The 18,471-nt window shown below is 49.9% G+C and overlaps 2 protein-coding genes across 2 annotated transcripts; both read right to left on the reverse strand.

Annotated features, from left to right (window-relative positions):
* Window positions 1–6,237: 6,237 nt before the first annotated feature.
* Window positions 6,238–6,735, reverse strand: LOC136454928 (protein NRT1/ PTR FAMILY 1.1-like). Its single transcript, XM_066455167.1, has one exon. It carries the CDS (start codon window positions 6,733–6,735, stop codon window positions 6,238–6,240), a length of 498 nt encoding a protein of 165 aa, XP_066311264.1.
* A 5,699-nt stretch (window positions 6,736–12,434) lies between these two features.
* LOC136452610 (auxin efflux carrier component 3a-like) lies at window positions 12,435–17,451 on the reverse strand. Its single transcript, XM_066453216.1, has 6 exons — window positions 16,170–17,451; window positions 15,698–16,058; window positions 14,436–14,521; window positions 14,139–14,296; window positions 12,829–12,905; window positions 12,435–12,739 (listed from the first exon to the last, which is right to left on the reverse strand). The coding sequence occupies exons 1-6, from the start codon at window positions 17,290–17,292 to the stop codon at window positions 12,664–12,666; spliced, it is 1,881 nt and encodes a 626-aa protein (XP_066309313.1). The 5' UTR covers window positions 17,293–17,451; the 3' UTR covers window positions 12,435–12,663.
* Between the last annotated feature and the right edge of the window lie 1,020 nt (window positions 17,452–18,471).

Genomic DNA, 18,471 nt, shown 5'->3' on the forward strand with positions numbered 1-18,471 from the left:
CACAATCAGCACATAAAGAGGTCTCGACTTGCAAAAACACCAAGAAACTGCAAGATCCCAACTTTATTACACCTTCTTTTTACAAGAAGTACACAATCTACTCCTAAAGGAGGGCGTCCTTGATGATCTGCTCCACGTCGATGATGGCGGCTGTTGCCACAACGTTACCACTAAATTCGGCAACTAACCCGGATGCCACCCTATGTAGATCCATCCTGTGTCGAAGACAGAGATGGGTCATAGTCAAGGCTCATGTGGCCCCATGGCAAACGCCATGAGCCACCACCTCCCTGATCTGCGTCGGGAGGCAGCGGAGCCGGTCAGGAATAATGCTCATCCCCACCGCCAGCACCAACGTGACTGCGGCAACCGCCGCATCATGAAGTGTCGAATAATGCTCACCGCTGGATTGTGCCTGGGTAGTAGAGGAATGCGCCTAGGTGGCCGCTTTGTTCTGCCCACAGGTAGCCTCCACCAACTGCCTGGCCAGATCCATGTTGGCCCATCGTAGCCCTGCCACCTCAGCTTGTGCAGCAGCCAACCGCTCCCAAACACCTAGGAAGAAGAAGAAGGGTAAAACTCAGAGCTACCCCCCATCAAGATGCAGATTGAATGAATCTCAAAGGAAACAGAATCCAACTCACCAGCAAGCTCCGCCTGGGTTGCCGCCACTATGGCCTTAGCCTTAGCCGCCTCTCCATTCACGACGTCGAGTGTCGCTTTAGCGACTGAGATATACTCTCTCAGATGCCTCTCCTCCTGAGTGACTTCATGAAGGGCTTCACGTGTCATGTTGGCCTCTTACACTATGGCAAGGACACCACCTTCATTGCCGCCTTGCCTTGACAGAAGCTACAATGATGATGGAGCACCCTCATCAATGGGGGGCCTTGGAGCACAACGCACCATCAAGATTGCCCTGCAGTAGATGACTGGCTCAAATCGCCTTTCTTCCCGACAAGGCCAAGGGATGGATCTATGCTTACCCAAGTCACACCAACTCCTCACAGAGAAGAATAGGGCCCTGGAACACGTGCTTCCCGATGGCCCCATCCTCCATCTCCGCCCTCGCACACTTGTCACTGGCCATGGATGACAAACAAAAGCTCAGGGGAAACCATAGCAAATGATGGAAGGTAAGAATACATAAGCTATAGCACAGACTTACTAACTCTCCTTTGTTTCCCCTATTTTTATAGGCAAGGGACGCGCATGGCCAATGGAATTCTAATAGTCTCTCCGAGTGGGAGCGCCAGTTAAGGCTAAGCCATGTCCCCACGATCTCCGATGGGATGCCTTCTAAGAAAAATGCATGGGGAAACGAGCCACCAAAACTGATGCCTCAGCTTCACCGAGAAGGAATCCATCCGCGCAACAATGGGAACTGTGGGGCCCAATGGTTCAAAACTCAACGTACTATCACCTGAGCCGATGTAGGTGAGTGATCTGACACTGAGGTCGAGTACTCGGCCTGGCTCACTCCCTCAGCAAATGTAAGCGGTAGTGATTCATTCACTACCGACCCTGCCCTACCAGATTTAGTGGGGTATTCAGGAGGGTCACCAGTATGGCCCTAAAACCTCTTACACTCGGTGTCACATAAATCACCCAATACTTGGACAAGCTAGAAGTACATTATTTCAGCGAATGTGTACCCCATTGTGGGAAACTAGAAAACTGCTTGGCCCATGGCTATAACTAAATTACGAGCTCCTAGAATCTAGAAAAAGAGTTTTATGATGTGCCCATGTTGTTCAGGCTTTGTCGTGTTGCCCCTATTCATTAGGACGTGGACGCTCACTCATTCTACCCATTACCAGCTCGAAGAGTAACATGCGCAACTGTCGACAGCTGCTCATGTGTTTGTTATTCACCCACAATGGTTCCCGACTCAGGACACTGCTATATTGGCCTCAGGGCTCCAAGACAATGACCTTGTTCTTTCCACTAATGAAGCTCACAAAAATTCAGGATCAAGTTACTTAACGGGTCTTGAAGAAAAACGTGACGCCCTTAGTGTTTGTTAAGAAATGACTCGCATCGGGTCACCCTAAAAACCAACTAGCATAGTGTTGATGAAATCTGGTTGGTAGTCTACCGAGGGGTATGCCCATGGTAGTAGATGAATTGGTGGAGGTGCACGTGAGGAAACCGGATGGTGACACAGAACGTAAGAGACAACGATTAGGCAGGTTCAAGCCATCAGCTTGACGTAATATGCTATGTCCTATGTCTTTGTGGATTTTATTGTGTATGATTAGATGAAAACGAGCGGGGTCCCTACTCACCTTATATAGCCTAGGGGTAGGGTTACAGATCAGTTGTTTCTATCTTGATCGGTTTACAAGATAGGAAGTTACAAATATTACGAAATCTAGCATATCCGAGCAGATTTCCTAGATCACCGAGGATCTTTACGCAGTCCTATGAGGCACGCTGACCTGCACTGTACCTTACACGGCATTGTCTTGTAAGCTGGGCCTCGACTAGTGGTGCGACCCCATGCGTGGTCTTATGGGCTGGGCTTCCCCTAACAGCTCAGCCCATGTACAGCCTTGCGGGTATCGGGGGTCATACCCCCACACATAGCGACGCGCGAGAGATGGTGGTGCAATTACCCTATCCGTATTATTATTCTACGACTAGAACTTAATGATGCGCAACCACTAAATACACGCCAGGAAGAAGATTCTCGGCACCCAAGAAATGCTCTTGGTACTCGAATGGCAACATACTGGCTCCTCAATACTTGGGAATATTTAGCTGCACTGCTCAAAACCTCAGCACCCGATGGAAACGCTCACTGGCACACTTGTCACTGGCCATGGATGACAAACAAAAGCTTAGGGGAAACCATAGCAAATGATGGAAGGTAAGAATACATAAGCTATAGCATAGACTTACTAACTCTCCTTTGTTTCCCCTATTTTTATAGGCAAGGGACACGCATGGTCAATGGAATTCTAATAGTCTCTCCGAGTGGGAGCGCCAGTTAAGGCTAAGCCATGTCCCCATGATCTCCAATGGGATGCCTTCTAAGAAAAATGCATGGGGAAACGAGCCACCGAAACTGATGCCTCAGCTTCACCGAGAAGGAATCCATCCGTGCAACAATGGGAACCGTGGGGCCCAATGGTTCAAAACTCAACGTACTATCACCCCAGCTGATGTAGGTGAGTGATCTGACACTGAGGTCGAGTACTCGGCCTGGCTCACTCCCTCAGCAAATGTAAGCGGTAGTGATTCATTCACTACCGACCCTGCCCTACCAGATTTAGTGGGTATTCAGGAGGGTCACCAGTATGGCCCTAAAACCTCTTACACTCGGTGTCACATAAATCACCCAATACCTGGACAAGCTAGAAGTACATTATTTCAGCGAATGTGTACCCCATTGTGGGAAACTAGAAAACTGGTTGGCCCATGGCTGTAACTAAATTACGAGCTCCTAGAATCTAGAAAAAGAGTTTTATGATGTGCCCATGCTATTCAGGCTTTGTCGTGTTGCCCCTATTCATTAGGACGTGGACGCTCACTCGTTCTACCCATTACCAGCTCGAAGAGTAACATGCGCAACTGTTGACAGCTGCTCATGTGTTCGTTATTCACCCACAATGGTTCCCGACTCAGGACACTGCTATATTGGCCTCAGGGCTCCAAGACAATGACCTTGTTCTTTCCACTAATGAAGCTCACAAAAATTCGGGATCACGTTACTTAACGGGTCTCAAACAAAAAATGTGACGCCCTTAGTGTTTGTTAAGAAATGACTTGCATTGGGTCACCCTAAAAACCAACTAGCATAGTGTCGATGAAATCTAGTTGGTAGTCTATCGAGGGGTATGCCCATGGTAGTAGATGAATCGGTGGAGGTGCACGTGAGGAAACCGGATGGTGACACAGAACGTAAGAGACAATGATTAGGCAGGTTCAAGCCATCAGCTTGACGTAATACGCTATGTCCTATGTCTTTGTGGATTTTATTGCGTATGATTAGATGAAAACGAGCGGGGTTCCTACTCACCTTATATAGCCTGGGGGTAGGGTTATAGATCAGTTGTTTCTATCCTGATCGGTTTACAAGATAGGAAGTTATAGATATTACGGAATCTAGCATATCCGAGCAGATTTCCTAGATCACCGAGGATCTTTATGCAGTCCTACGAGGCACGCTGACCTACGCTGTACCTTACACGGCATCGTCTTGTAAGCTAGGCCTCGACTAGTGGCGCGACCCATGCTGGGTCTTATGGGTTGGGCTTCCCCTAGCAACTCGGCCCATGTACAACCTTGCGGGTATCAGGGGTCATACCCCCACACATAGCGACGCGCGAGAGACGGTGGTGCAATTACCCTGTCTGTATTATTATTCTACGACTAGAACTTAATGATGCGCAACCACTAAATACACGCCACGAAGAAGATTCTCGGCACCCAAGAAATGCTCTTGGTACTCGAATGGCAACATACTGGCTCCTCAATACTTGGGAATATTTAGCTGCACTGCTCAAAACCTCAGCACCCGATGGAAACGCTCACTGGTACTTACAGTACACATAACTTGTAGGGGTCTACGACGTCCCAAGGGCTAAAGCTACATGCTAGCTTGTCATTAAGTCCTACGGGGGCTACTATCAAATATATGGGCTAGGGGTACCTACACCACCCGTATATGTGACTGTCACCAGGCTATCGGCCCAGCAGTCACCAAGGAAGAGGCCCGCAAGGGCTAATGCGATCGACAAATGTGGAGATCAAGGCAAACCAAGACAGGCGTATCTGGACGATAGCTAGGATCATTCTGTTGCGCATATCATGTAACAAACTAGTAAACCAATCTATTAGCCCGATTGCCCTCTCTGTAACTGTACCCCCTCAGCCTATATAAAGGAGGGTAGGGACCTTGGGCTTGGGATCCATCTTCCACCATTCCAATCTACTATGTAGCTAGGAGCAACAACCCCTGTAATTGAGCATACGAATACAAGAGCAATCACACCACTGGAGTAGGGTTTAGCATGCTATCGTGCCCTAAACTAGTATAAACCTTTGTGTCTTAGGTGCTACCATCTGATTCCGTCTACGTGATCACGTTGCAAGTTATTGTCGGAGCAAAACAATCCGACAACTTGCATCGTAAAAATTCCATCATGACCACCAAGATAATGAGTTCTTTTTTGAATGCGACATTTAGGTTGCTCTTTTTAAATTATTAAAAAAACTCAAAACTCAATGGTAGATAGGGTTTTTTGGGGGGGAGGGGTTAGTACATTCAAGTGACATGATCACACAAGGGTCATGGAAAGCATAGGGTGATCACGCTAGCGAGACATGTACACATGGATGCGTCTTGACTTGGTGGCAGATTGTGGAACCTATATTGAGGGGATCCTAGAGAACACTACTGAATGGGTTTCATATTGACCAACGCAATGTGTTTCATATGTTGCACACGTGATAAGAAAAAGCCTATAGCCTCACAAAGAAGTTGATATAGTTAGGAATGTTGTCAAATTGATATTTTTTTCTTTATGTTGTTAAGCTAGATCTTGGTATGAATACTCTATCCTTGGACAATGGTGCCAAAAGTGGCAACCCCCTACAATGCAATTGCCTTGGCGCCCTTATAGAACTACTAAGAGTTAAATGCACCAGAGGTCCATTAACTTGTGAGGAGGTTTCGGTTAGGTCCATCAACTTTCAAAGTGGCTTTTTGGGTCCATAAACTTTGTACGTCGTATCACTTAGGTCCATACCTCTCCACGTTGGCTTCTCGTGCTAATGTGGCATGATGTCGTGGCCATGCAGGCATGCAGGTGGCTTACTCCGGCGGCGCTTTGTCCCCTCCTCCATGGCCGGCCACCGATGCAACTCCAACAGCTTCCTCCAGCGCCCCTGTGCTATGCCATAGGCAAGGGCTCCGCCACGTGCGGGCACTATCGTGGGCCCGAGCTCGACCGCGTGCACGCTTCGGCGTGGGTGCGAGCACTACGCGGGTGGCCTCCAGGCCCCTCACCGCCGCGAGCTCCTCTCTAGCGAGCGCACAGGCCATCCTCACTAGCGTGAGCTCCATCCCCGACGGGCGCGCTGCACGACGAAGACAGGGAGGGGAACGACAACATCAACAGTGGGCGCCGCGGAGGACAACCTGCTCGTGCGCCTATGTGGCCACGGCAGCAGCTCACCCGTGCCCACAGTGGCGGCGATGACACCTCCTCGCACACCCGCAGTGGCGGCTCACCCGCGTGCCTGTGGGGCCATGGCGTCGACGATGGTGTTGCCCAGCACGGCGCCGAACCCAAGGCCAAGAGCGAGCAGTGACACCCCGATGCTGGACATGGTATTGGGAAACTTAGAGTAGTAGAACTCGATCTGTCTGATCAGGTTCAGGCCCTCGGCGAGCCCCGTCAGGCAGTGTTGTGGCACCAGCTTCATGGTCGACATGTTCACCGGTTTGTCCAGGTGCCCCCGGTTGTGGAGCTCCTGGGCGATCGCGATAGCTCGGTGGATGCACTCGGTGTGCGTGGCCACGGCCATGGCCATGGCGAAGAGCGCGAGGTCGGTGCCCATCTGCTGTTGTAGGTTCAGCCCACACGCGTGGCCGGTGAGCCGGGATAGTGGCCACATGAGCACATGGTCATACACGGCTACCCAGATGGTGAGCGTCAGGATGGCGAAGACGCCGAAGGAGGCCATGGGGATCTCCATCTTGCCCACCATGAGCACGACGGACATGGTGAAGCCGACGACCCAGCCCCTGGCCTGCTGGATGTACACGATGACGATGGCCGCGAACACGATGGAGGAGGCCAGCAAGGGTGTCCAAGTCAAGAAGGAGGCCCGAGGCTAATTCTGTTCGAGTCCCCGAGGTGGAGGCCCAAAGCAACTCAAGTTTGAGTCTGCCTCGGCCTCCAGGATCAGCCTACATTAAACTGGTCACCCAGGACGCATATGAACTCTATTTTCGACGATCCACATATGGTTGGAAAGCTAATTTGATAAGGAAGCCAATCCAAGTGGTCTCATGCCAAAAGCCTTTCGGATTAAACAGGAATCGTCGAAACAAGTCAGCGTCCAGAATCTGCTAGGGTGCTGCGACACCGTCTTTTGGTCCGTTGGACCGTGTATCGTGTTTGGGCCCATTAGGGGGCACGTCTAGGGTAGGCGATGACCCTAAGACCTTTATAATCATACGCCACCGCCGTCATTAGGTTTCGGGTTTTGCTTAGATTAATCTGTCAAGAACAGTTTCATCGTTCATCGGTTTGTGAGACCCCACCTTCATAAGATTAATCATTCATTTGTAATTTAGTTGCTTTCTTTCTTGTTCTTGCTTGTGTTCTTTGTTGCGCAGGCAAGGATTAGCCTTGCCCTCTCTTTTTTCTATTTTTGTGGGCTATCGTTGTTTTTTTGGGAAAATTTTGACTTTATCTTTTTATTTTTTTGATATTTTTCCTTCACTTAGGAGCACAAAAAATATGAGCTTAAACATGTGAAAGGCGTGGCCTGTGGAAATTTCAGAAGACGTGCTCAAAATCGACAAAAAGCTTGTGACCACGAAAAGAGGATCTTGTGACCAGTTTTTGACCAAATTAAAATTTTCTAACCCCAACAAGACAGGGGATGGATGGATCCAAAAAAATTTTCTGATCGATTTTGATATATGGAACGTCGAAATCCGAGTTCGTATACGAAAACTAGACCAATTTTAAGAATTGGCTCCGAATTAGAGGATAAAACAGGAACAATGTGCGTAAAATTGGTCACGGAAGCAAATATTTGATGGAAACGATGGGGGAAACACATGAACTGGACTCTAACATGACCTAACCAGCAACAAGACCTCGACCAGAACACAAACTCAACACGACGAACTCTGAAACTAAAATATGCAAAGGCTATGGCGTGGAAGGTTTTAAGACAGGAAAAAAAGTATGGCACTGGACAATGGAACGAATGTGAAACACTCCAAACTAGAGGATAAATATGAACCTGATGGTATACCTTAGCTCTGATACCACATAATAGAACGGGGATCCCAATCTTCCATCAGGTAGTGATAACTATCGTAGTGGCGGAGAATGACACACCGATCCAGCTTCAGATTGAAAGATCAAACCCTACAATCTTAGCATCACAACTCCTCTGGTTATCAATTGAGACACGGATCCGGTTGACCTCATCAAGAAGGCTAATCCCTGCCTACGCAACGAAGAACACAAAGAAGAACAAGAAAGAAAGCAACAAAATTGTAGATGAATGATTAATCTCACGAAGTTGGGGTCTCATAAACCGATGAACGACGAAAGTGTTCTTGACAGATTAATCTAAGCAAAACTCAAAATCTAATGATGGCGGTGGCGTATGATTATAAAGGTCTTAGGGTCGTTGACTACCCTAGACGCACCCCCTAATGGGCCCAAACACGATACATGGTCCAACAGACCAAAAGATGGTGTCGCAACACCCTGGCAGATTCTGGACGCTGACTTGTTTCGACGATTCCCGTTGATTCTAAAAGGCTTTTCACATAAGACCACTTGGATTGGCTCAAATTAGCTTTCCAACCATATATGGATCGTCGAAAACGGAGTCCGTATGCGTCCTAGGTGACCAGTTTAAGGCAGACTGGTCCTGGAGGCCGAGGCGGACTTGAACTTGATTGCTTTGGGCCTCCACCTTGGGGACTCGAACCGAATTAGCCTCGTGCCTCCTTCTTGACTTGGACACCCTTGCTGGCCTCCTACTCCTCCATACCATGCGCCAAACATGGTCATATGCATGGGTGTCATGTCCTCATCACGACGGACATGGGCGCGGCGCCATGGAGTGCCTTGGCGACGCCGAAGTCGGCCACACATGCCTCCATGTTGGCATCAAGCAGGATGTTGCTGGGCTTGAGGTCACGGTGCGCCACGACCGGCATGCAGTCGTGGTGCAGGTAGCTCACGCCCTGCGCCACGCCCACCATGATCCGGTGCCTCACGTCCCAATCCAGCCCCGCCTTGCCCACAGCGTCTGCTCCGACAGCGTCATGTAGGAGGTCGTCCAGGCTGCCATTCGACATGTACTCATAGAGGCGCAACTGGCCTTGCCATCGGTGCACCACCCCAGCAGCCGGATGATGTTGCGGTGCCCGAGGTGGCCTAGCACCTCAACCTCGGCGAGCACCTCAACCTCTGAAATACGGTCATTCGCCATGGCCTGACGACGACGTTGGGGCGTGCACATGCGCCGCCCGCACTACCGCCGCCCAGCGCACCGGTGCCGTCATCGCGCCTCTGCTCTACAGGAACGCCGCCATCGTAGGCATTATATCCAATCTCCAATAGCTCTAGCGACACGAGGGCGCCAAGCTCCAAAGGGAGTCGCCTGGTCATCTCGTGCCACCATCGCGGAGGCCATCAGTGTCATCTCGTGCTTCTATGAGGACAAGACGGAGTGGGGGCGGCGCATCGGGTGGATCTACGGGTCAACGCTCGTGCCTCCTACGTGTTCGCCGGTAGTTGCCGGAGTGTGCAGGATCTACCGGTCGTGAGTGCCGCACCGACAGGCCGCGGGCACGGGCTCTACTGCCACGCAGGATGAGCAGGGCGTAGCCACCTCAGAGGCCGGCCATGGCCGTAGCGCCACCATGGGCGTCAGGTGGCGCGGCAGGTCTCGTCGTGGAGCTCGTGATGCTGCAGGTGGCACCACCGGGGAGGAGCGGTTGTCGGACGCCGACACGACGGCGTCGTCTACGGCCTCGTGCTGTTGTCCACCCCCAATGTCATCTCCGTCTGCTCCGACCGAGGCGGCGGCCGCTCCTCTCACGTGACTCCTTTGCGGCAGGGGTGTGCCAGCACGAGGAGGTTTCAGGGGCGCCAGACTGCTCTGCGGCGGTGGCCGGTGGGGGCGGCGTCCGGGCAGGGTGGCGTGGATGCACCTGCGCAGGCGGTTGCCAGTACGGTGTGGGTGGCGTGGAGCTCGTGATGCTGCAGCTCGAGACGCGTCAGGGCGCGGCGCCAGCTGTGGCGGTACCCCGCCAGAGAAGCCGTTGCGGGAGAGGTAGAGCTCCTACAGCGTGGAGGAGGCGGTGAACAGGGACCCCGGGATGGCGCCGGAGAAGGCTTTGCCGAAGAGGTCGAGGATTCGGAGGCTCGGCGGCAGCGAGACCCCCGCGGGGAGCTCGCCGTGGAACCGGTTGTCGGCGAGGGATAGTGACGCGAGGAAGGGGTACGACACGGTGACGGCATCAGCTTCTACTCGTGCGCTGCGGGGCTGCGGCTGGCCTGTTTTCGCGCCCATGTAGCAGGGCGGCGGCACTTGCCTGCATGCCCGCATGGCCGCGGCATCATGCCACATCAGCACGAGAAGCCAACGTGGAGAAATATGGACTTAAGCACTGGCGGAGCCAAGGGGGGCTGGTAGGGGCCATGGCCCCCCCCCAATGTTTCACAACAAAAAATATTAGTAGTATAACTTAATATTTTTTATTTATATTAAGAGGGAGATTATATAAAATTCTTGTCATATATACCTATTAATATCTTCTAGATAATATAATCATACAAAACACAACTAGATAATAAAATTATCGCAATGAAAAAGACCGAGCCGCCCCCCCTAAGTATAATTCCTGACGGCCGGCCCCCCTGAGTATAAATCCTGGCTCCGCCACTGGACTTAAGTGATACGGCATACAAAGTTTATGGACCCAAAAAGCCACTTTAAAAGTTGATGGACCTAACCGAAACCTCCTCACAAGTTAATGAACCTCTGGTGCATTTAACTCAACTTCTAATGTATAAATTTGACTCACTAGTCATCAATAAGTGTTACTGCAGTGCCTATATATATATATATATATATATATATATATATATATATATATATATATATATATATATATATATATATATATATATATTAATTTTGAGAGATATGATTGTTAGAAGTTTGTTGATAAATTTGGGCCCATAGGTAACCAAAAATTGTATTTTGTTCTATCTCATCATTTGTCCATATTCTAATACAACTCATATATGTACTTTGTAAGATTCTCCACTTGTGATAGTCTTTGGTTACTAATTACTCCATATTCTTTTCCATCCACTCATAGTTTCTCTCTGTTTGCATCACACCTTCATGTGATGTGTGCTGCCATGTGTATTGAAACCTTAGTTTGAGCTATTTATTTGGCTTGGAATTCCATGTTCTCATTATTTCCTGCATACATGCACACATGGTACATGGTATACACATGCATCAGCATGTTATATATTGAATTAGTTTTTTTCTGTATTAACAATAGTATGAGTGTGTAAGTCGATCGTATGCATAAATAGAAGTACTTTGGATATATATAGGTAATTTAAATGCATATTTGTGGTTTACTTTAGGTAATTTTTAATAATTGTAGAGATAGGTGTAGATGCCAATTCAAGGGCTTAACTAGATTAAAGCAGAGGTGAGTACTTTAAATATAGATTTTGGGTTACTTTAGACTATTTTTAAATAGAAAATGTGGATGATTTTATAGGAAACAGAATGCATTTAAGGATTATTATTGCCGATGATGATTTGAGTCTGCCAATTTTAATCTGAATATTTCTATTTTATGAGGTAATTGATATGATTTATCTCTTTTTCTAGCTAGCAAGTCTATAAGGATTAAAGGGAAGCCTTAGTAATAAATTAATAATGTAATGGTAAGAAACTACAAAGTTTTTATTTATTCAAATCCAAATACTACATACGGAAAATGAGGGAGATGTGTGTAGGAAAATATTCAGTGCAAACCCTTTACTGAATTATTGCAATCATGAAAAACATATACTTAAGGATTCTCAAAAAATATGAAACTACACGCATCCATAATGCATCCATATAGATGTACATTGTAGCAAAAACTTGAGATTCAAACTCAATCTAGAAAAAATCATATGAAAACAACAAACTCCAGGTAAGAACTTATGCACCTAAAGTTTGTTATTTTCTTATGATTTTTTTTTATAAAATGAGTTTGAATCTCAAATGTTGCGACATTGTACGTCTATAGATGCATTATGGATGTGCATAGTTTTAATTCTTTTTTGAAAACTTCTAATCATGTTTTTCTAATTAAAGGATTTTCACGATTCCGCAGAATAGAGTATTTGCACTGAATATTTTCTCGATGTGTGCACCATCAAACTCAAGCAAAAGGATACACGAAGGATACAACACGAACTAGATGAATTGTGAGTGCAAAGAGCAGGGAGTATATATCGATTGTACTTTCCTTTGAACTCATGTTTGCACGAACTAACGTGCACAGTAAACATTTCGTCTTCGCAGTATATCGTCTCCCAATGCAGCGGGCAAATATTACGCATGTATGGTTCATTTGTCGCTACAAACAAATCCAGATTTCTAGGGTAGTACAAGGCCCTTAAAGCTTAAACTAAGGTATATATCGGCATGAAAACTACATGCAATCCTCAAACGACAAGATGGATTAGTAATAAGCAACACACAAACCGCATGCATGCCTAATCACCCCCAAAGGGAACACTGGAGCTGACTCAAAATTACAAGGCTCCAGCCATGCATGTGGGCCACACGCTTGAGTGCAACCACCAGCTCAGCGTTGTCCAAGTTCTGCCTCATGCCTCATCATGTGGTGTGGGGCAGGGCGAGCAGCTACACTGGTTTCAATCCAAGAAGGATGTAGTAGATCAAGGTGATCGGCAGGGCTATCAGCATACCAAAGATTACCCTGCAAAATATATATACAATGACCATATAATTAAAACCTAGCCCAGCAATACACAAGTCTATATGCATGTGTGGCTGATAATCACTTACATAGTGCTCAGGATGGCCGGGTGGACGTTGTATTCTTTCGCGAACACAAAGGGCACGATCCCTTGCGGTAGAGCCGCCTGCGAAATATTATGCCAGGAAAATCATTGCACTATTATTTAATTCACAGAGAAATAGAGTACACTGTCGCTTCAATCTAGTAGGGCTAATAGTGTACAATGTTGTAGGGCTAGTAATTGCACAATCCCATGTATAAGAGTGACTTTAGTAGGGTCCCTACTCGGACCTTCGTCCTATCTATGGATGCCGAAGAGGGCAAAAAAAAATATCACTCCAACAAAGCACCTACTCTTAGCCCTAAAAGTAGTATGCCCTCAACGTCGCAAACCCTCATTCCCGAGGGCAAGCTCTTCCCCGGGCCCTAACTCTTGGCCCCAAAAGTAGGATGCCCTCAAAGTCTTTCCTCGCAAACCCTCAATCCTGAGGGCTCTTCCCTAGGCTTTAACTTATTTTATATTTTCTACTGTTTTTTTCTTCCACTCCTGCTCGTATCCCACCTGCACCGTCCGGTCCAAGCGCTCCCACCACCATTAGCCTCAGATCCGGCCATTAGGCGCCACCTACCCCCTCCTCGTAGGTCTAATTCTAGCCCCGACTCTCCTCCTCCCCGCTACCCTCCTATCCGAGTTTTGTCCTTCCTTCGCCTCCACCGTCGCAATGCCCTCACGACGTCCTTTACCCAAGCTCCGCCCTCTCATCGCCTCCACTGCCACTGCACACCCGAGGGCAACCCTCCTCACATGCGCGCCCTCACCGCCAGCCCTCTCCGCATGCGTGCCCTCTCAGCGGTCCTCTTGCGATGAGGCGATGAGGACTCGCCCTCCCAGCTGAAACCTAGCTCACCTCTTGTAGATTGCCCCTTTGCTTGAAGCTCAACCTCCCTGATTAGCCACGTTGGAGGGAGCAATGGTGCCGGTGGCACTCGGTGCCTATGGGTGGGGATGGAAGATGAGAGAAAAAAAAAAGAAAAAAATGTGACTAGTAATGGGTTCGCTAAAGTTAAATCCTGATTTGGGGCTCCTGTTGTTAGCCTAGAAAACATGACACCGAAAATGTAGATGCCCTAAATAAAAAAAATAGAGACCCTAATTTGGTGTTGACATAAAGCCAGGAATTCCACCTGACACATCAGCCGACCATGCACGTACTGGCGCGCAGTTGGTAAGCCGGACACAAGTTGATCTAACTGGATCAATGATTCGATTGGGCAAGACGAGAAGTCACTTTTCACCACAACTACCAATTCTTAAAGCAGATCGTTTATGCATGTATATCAATATATGCATGGTTACCTGCACAATGGCGACCCGCAAAAGTGACCCTCGGAGGCCGATGGCTAGGGACGCGGCGGTCATGACGGCGGGGCCGGCGAGGAAGCGGACGCCCATGGAGATGCCGGTGGCGCGCCATCCGCACGCGATGAGATTCGGCTGCAGCGCCATAAACAATCCTGGCCACGAGACATCCGCAGCGTTAGTTAGCTCGATCGGGCCGGGGCCCGCCTCGGCGTGTGTGGGCGCGGGACTAATTGGCGGTGCAGGGCTACGGGACGACAGGAGCACAAGGGGTGTGGGCGCTCGCTTACTCACCCAGGCTAAACATGGCCATCCCGAGCCCGGCGTCCGAGAGGATGGAGATGGACTTGGCCACGACCGCCGGCATGGAGATGTGCCACCTGCAACCACCGTACGCCACCCGTTAGGCGTCAGAGCTTAATTCGCTCGAACAGTACGCTGCAGCAGTGTGTATATTCACTCACGAATTGGGCCAGCCAGACAACAGCCTCTAACGGCGATGATTAGCCCAAGTAAACAGTTGTGTTGCAGAGGTTTATAACAAACTCCAAAAGAGGCTGTGATGATGATGAGATGAATCCATCAATGATTGGCGGGCGTCCAGTGCTCGTGCGCCGTGCGATCGAATCGAGCTCCCTTCGACTTTCCGGCTCCCAACAGTTCGCGATCGGAGCTTGCTGGGCGGGCCCGCGCCCGCGGTGTGGTCCGGCCGGGGAAACACTCAACTCATCTCCCACCGCCACCGTCCGGGCGCAAGTAAAAGCAGCTTTTCGGTTATTCCCCACGGCTCGTACGTACACGGCGCACTGGTTTTGAGGCCTTGTTTAGATTACTTCAAAGTTCCAAATTTTTTCACTCTCTCTATTACATTAATTTTTTGATACATGCATGGAGCATTAAATGTAGATAAAAAAAGTAACTAATTGCACAGTTTGGTTGTAAATCACGAGACGAATCTTTTGAGCCTAGTTAGTCCATGATCAAACAAAGTTTGTCAAATACAAACGAAACGTGCTACAGTGTCCAGATTGCAAAAATTTGCAATCTAAACAATGCCTGAGTTCCCTTCCCTTCCCTGCATTTAGGCGAAGCTACGTCGCCCACTGCTAGGCATCGCCAGAGTTGACAGACAAATCGATTCATCTATCGGCTCTCGCTTATCGCCAGCACCAAACTTAACTATAATCAGGAAAAAAGTACTGTCTGCGGTGCATGAACTTGTCGCCTCTCTGTTTATATAATGTAAAGTCATTCAGTACCTAGCACGATCAGAGCTACCAGCATGAACTGGATCGGATGGTCTGTAGAGTCCAGCCACTCACACCCTAGTATGAACAGCTATACAGGCCTAGTAGGCTAGTACTGATCGCTAAGCTCGAAGCGATACTCCACTACCCACATCGATCCTTGCCTAATTGGTCGCAATCTGTTATGTAAACCATTTACTACACCCCTAACATATGCTACTCGGTAGACTATCTAGAACTAGAATACTATAGCATAGACAATGAGTGAGGCAGCAGGTCACGTGAAAAGGTGTAGACTTTGTAGCATACCGGAACGCGACGAGGGACCAGGCGAGGCCGAGGAGGCTGGAGTAAGTGTTGGGGTTGCGGATCAGCTTGCGCCACACCACGATGAGTATGAGGCGGGTCATCACGCTCGCCGGCGGCATCTGCTGCTGCGCCCGCGCGTCGTCCGGGTCGTACCCACCGCCGCCGGCGTCCGCCACTCCGCCCACGTCCTTCACGCGCAGCTCGGCCGTGGCGGAGCTGGAACCCAGCTTCGTCAGCTGCTCGCCGGGCCCGCCTGCTTCTCCCGCCTCCGCGTCCTCCGCCGTCGTCTTGCCACCGTCGAAGCCGAAAGCCTCGTCGGCTTCCGCCGTCGCCGCAGCTACTGCACCGTTGCTCTCGTTCTCTGAAAACGACAAAAAAAAAAGGATTCGCTTACTGTATGCAAAGCATGAAGCAGATGTGTCTGCTACTCTGCTAGCGTTAGTGTTGACGCGTGCGCGCGGCGCGGACGTACCTTTGCCGGCCGAGCCGTTCTGCGGCGGCAGCTCGGCGGGGACAGCCATGCGAATTTCCTTGGCGCCGACGTTGATGCCGCCGCCCGCGCCACCGGTGAAGACCGGCAGGCCGCTGACTTCCGAGACGGGGGAGGCGTTCGAGCTCCACACGAACATGTGGAGCTCCTTGGCGTCGTGGCAGCTGGGCACGGCGCCCGCGGGTCTCGACGACGACCGTGCCGAGGCCGAGCGCTCGTCGAAGTTGGACTGCCGCGGCGTCGGCCCCCGCGACGAGTGCATCGAGTACAGATCGGCGGCGCCGAAGCTCGAGGCGCGCGCGCCGGCGCTGTCGACCATGGCGAAGAAGTCGGCGTGGTTGAAGTTGGAGCCCCGCGGGCTGTGCTGCCGCGACGAGCTCATGGAGTAAATCTCCGCACCCGTCAGGTTCGACGGCCGCGGCGTCACCATCGTCGTCATCAGCAGCGACCGCCGCGACGCCGACGAGCGGCGCACCGTGACGTGCAGCCGGCCGTCGTCCGCCACCTCGGCCTCCGTCTCGGCGCGCCCGCCCTCCAGCGACACCACGTCCGCGTCCACGTGCAGCGACGCGATGGCCGCCGCGGTGTCCGGGAACTGGTCCGCGATGAGCATCCGCGCGGCGCGGAACTCGAAGAGGAACAGCAGCAGCGTGTACCAGATGATGCACTGGAGCACGATCACCTGCACCATGAGGGACCCGGCGTAGGGCCCGTACATGGCGATCAGCAGCGGGATCCCCATCACCAGCGTGTTGGGCAGCGTCGACACCGAGAAGAGCGTGATGGACCAGTCCAGCCGCGGCGCCGCGGCCGCGAGCCTGGAGGGCAGCAGGCGCGACCACACGGCCAGCCCCGACAGGACGAGCAGCTTCTGCAGCGTGTCCGCGGCCAGGAACCGGAGGTTCATGGCGTAGGGGTCGTTGGTGGAGATGAAGTGGAAGGACAGCAGCGGCACGGCGAAGATGGCGACGAAGCGGTTGATGCCGGAGCACTGGTCCGGCGTGAAGATGCGCCACCACCGCACCGACCCGTACGCCAGGAACATGGCCACGTACAGAGGCACCATCGCGGTCAGCACCGTGTATATATCGTTCCCCGATATCATCTTGGCCCACCCCCGGCGGCCAACGCCCAACGGAGGAGGGAGGAGGGAGGAGGGAGGAAGGCTCTCGGGATTCTACTTCTGGGGTGGAAGAAGCTAAGCTGAGGTGTCGCGGACTCTCGGGTGGAGTATCCGAGTTACATGCAGGAGTGGGCTCTTCCGGTCTTGTGAAGTGGGCAACGCCGGTCGCCGGCGCCATTCTATTTATACGGGAGCAGCGCGAATCGGTTGCGACTGCGACAAACAAACACCGTCTAGATCGAGCGATCCGGTGGAATGCCGTGTGCACGGAAAAAACGCCGGAGCCGGGGTTTGAATCAAGGTTCATTTATGGCATGAAAATCAAGATTGATTTTTGTTCGAGGTTCAAAGTTAAATTTGAATGGGCCACTCATGACCTGTTTGATTGCTTGCCCAGGCAAGCTTCTCTGGCCAGGCACCAATTTAGGCAATTGATTTTGACTGCTCGGTGACCAAGATCTGTTGCCTGATAGGCATTTGGCTGCCAGGGCAGCAACCAAACATGACCTTTATTTTCTTCGATTTTTTAGATCTACATATGTGTTTGTCTAAATAAATCAACCTCTAGAGTCATATACCAAGTTAAAACTTTTATAGGTTTAACTGAATTATCGAAAAACAGTACTCGTGGCACAAAATTAGTATAATTAGTGTACTCGTTTAGTGTCATGGATGTTAATATTCTTTCATACAAAATTAGTCAAACTTACAAAAGTTGATTAGGACGGATCTAGAAGTTATTTTTTTTAGAGATGGAAGGAGTATCCAGAAAGATTTGATTTGCATGATCACCCCATATTGTCAATTCCGACCTTGGAGACCAAGGTAGCTTTTGGATAACTTGCCAGGTACATGTGAAATAGCATCAACCTGCTCGCATATAAAATTACTGATATTGATTTTGATTAGAGTTAGGAAGAGAACAACATAATAATTCTAGCTTCGTATATATCCTATCCGTCCAAATTATAAGAAGTTTTAGCGTTTCTAAATATACTATTTTTTACTATGCATATAGACACAGTGTATATCTACGTACATAGCAAAAACTATGAATCTAGAAATAACAAAACGTCTTACAATTTATGGCATGAAAATCAAGATTGATTTTTGTTCAAGGTTCAAAGGTAGATTTTAATCGGCCACTCAGGGACCCATTTA

This window comes from Miscanthus floridulus, chromosome 5 (assembly GCF_019320115.1).
Source record: "Miscanthus floridulus cultivar M001 chromosome 5, ASM1932011v1, whole genome shotgun sequence".
Lineage (NCBI taxonomy): Eukaryota > Viridiplantae > Streptophyta > Magnoliopsida > Poales > Poaceae > Miscanthus > Miscanthus floridulus.

Coding starts and splice junctions, on each gene's coding strand:
- LOC136454928 (XM_066455167.1), bottom strand. CDS start 6,735: ATGTCCGTCGTGCTCATGGTGGGCAAGATGGAGATCCCCATGGCCTCC.
- LOC136452610 (XM_066453216.1), bottom strand. CDS start 17,292: ATGATATCGGGGAACGATATATACACGGTGCTGACCGCGATGGTGCCT. Junction 14,297..14,435: donor GATGGCCATGTTTAGCCTGG/GTGAGTAAGCGA, acceptor TCTCGTGGCCAG/GATTGTTTATGGCGCTGCAG. Junction 12,740..12,828: donor CCGGCCATCCTGAGCACTAT/GTAAGTGATTAT, acceptor TATATTTTGCAG/GGTAATCTTTGGTATGCTGA.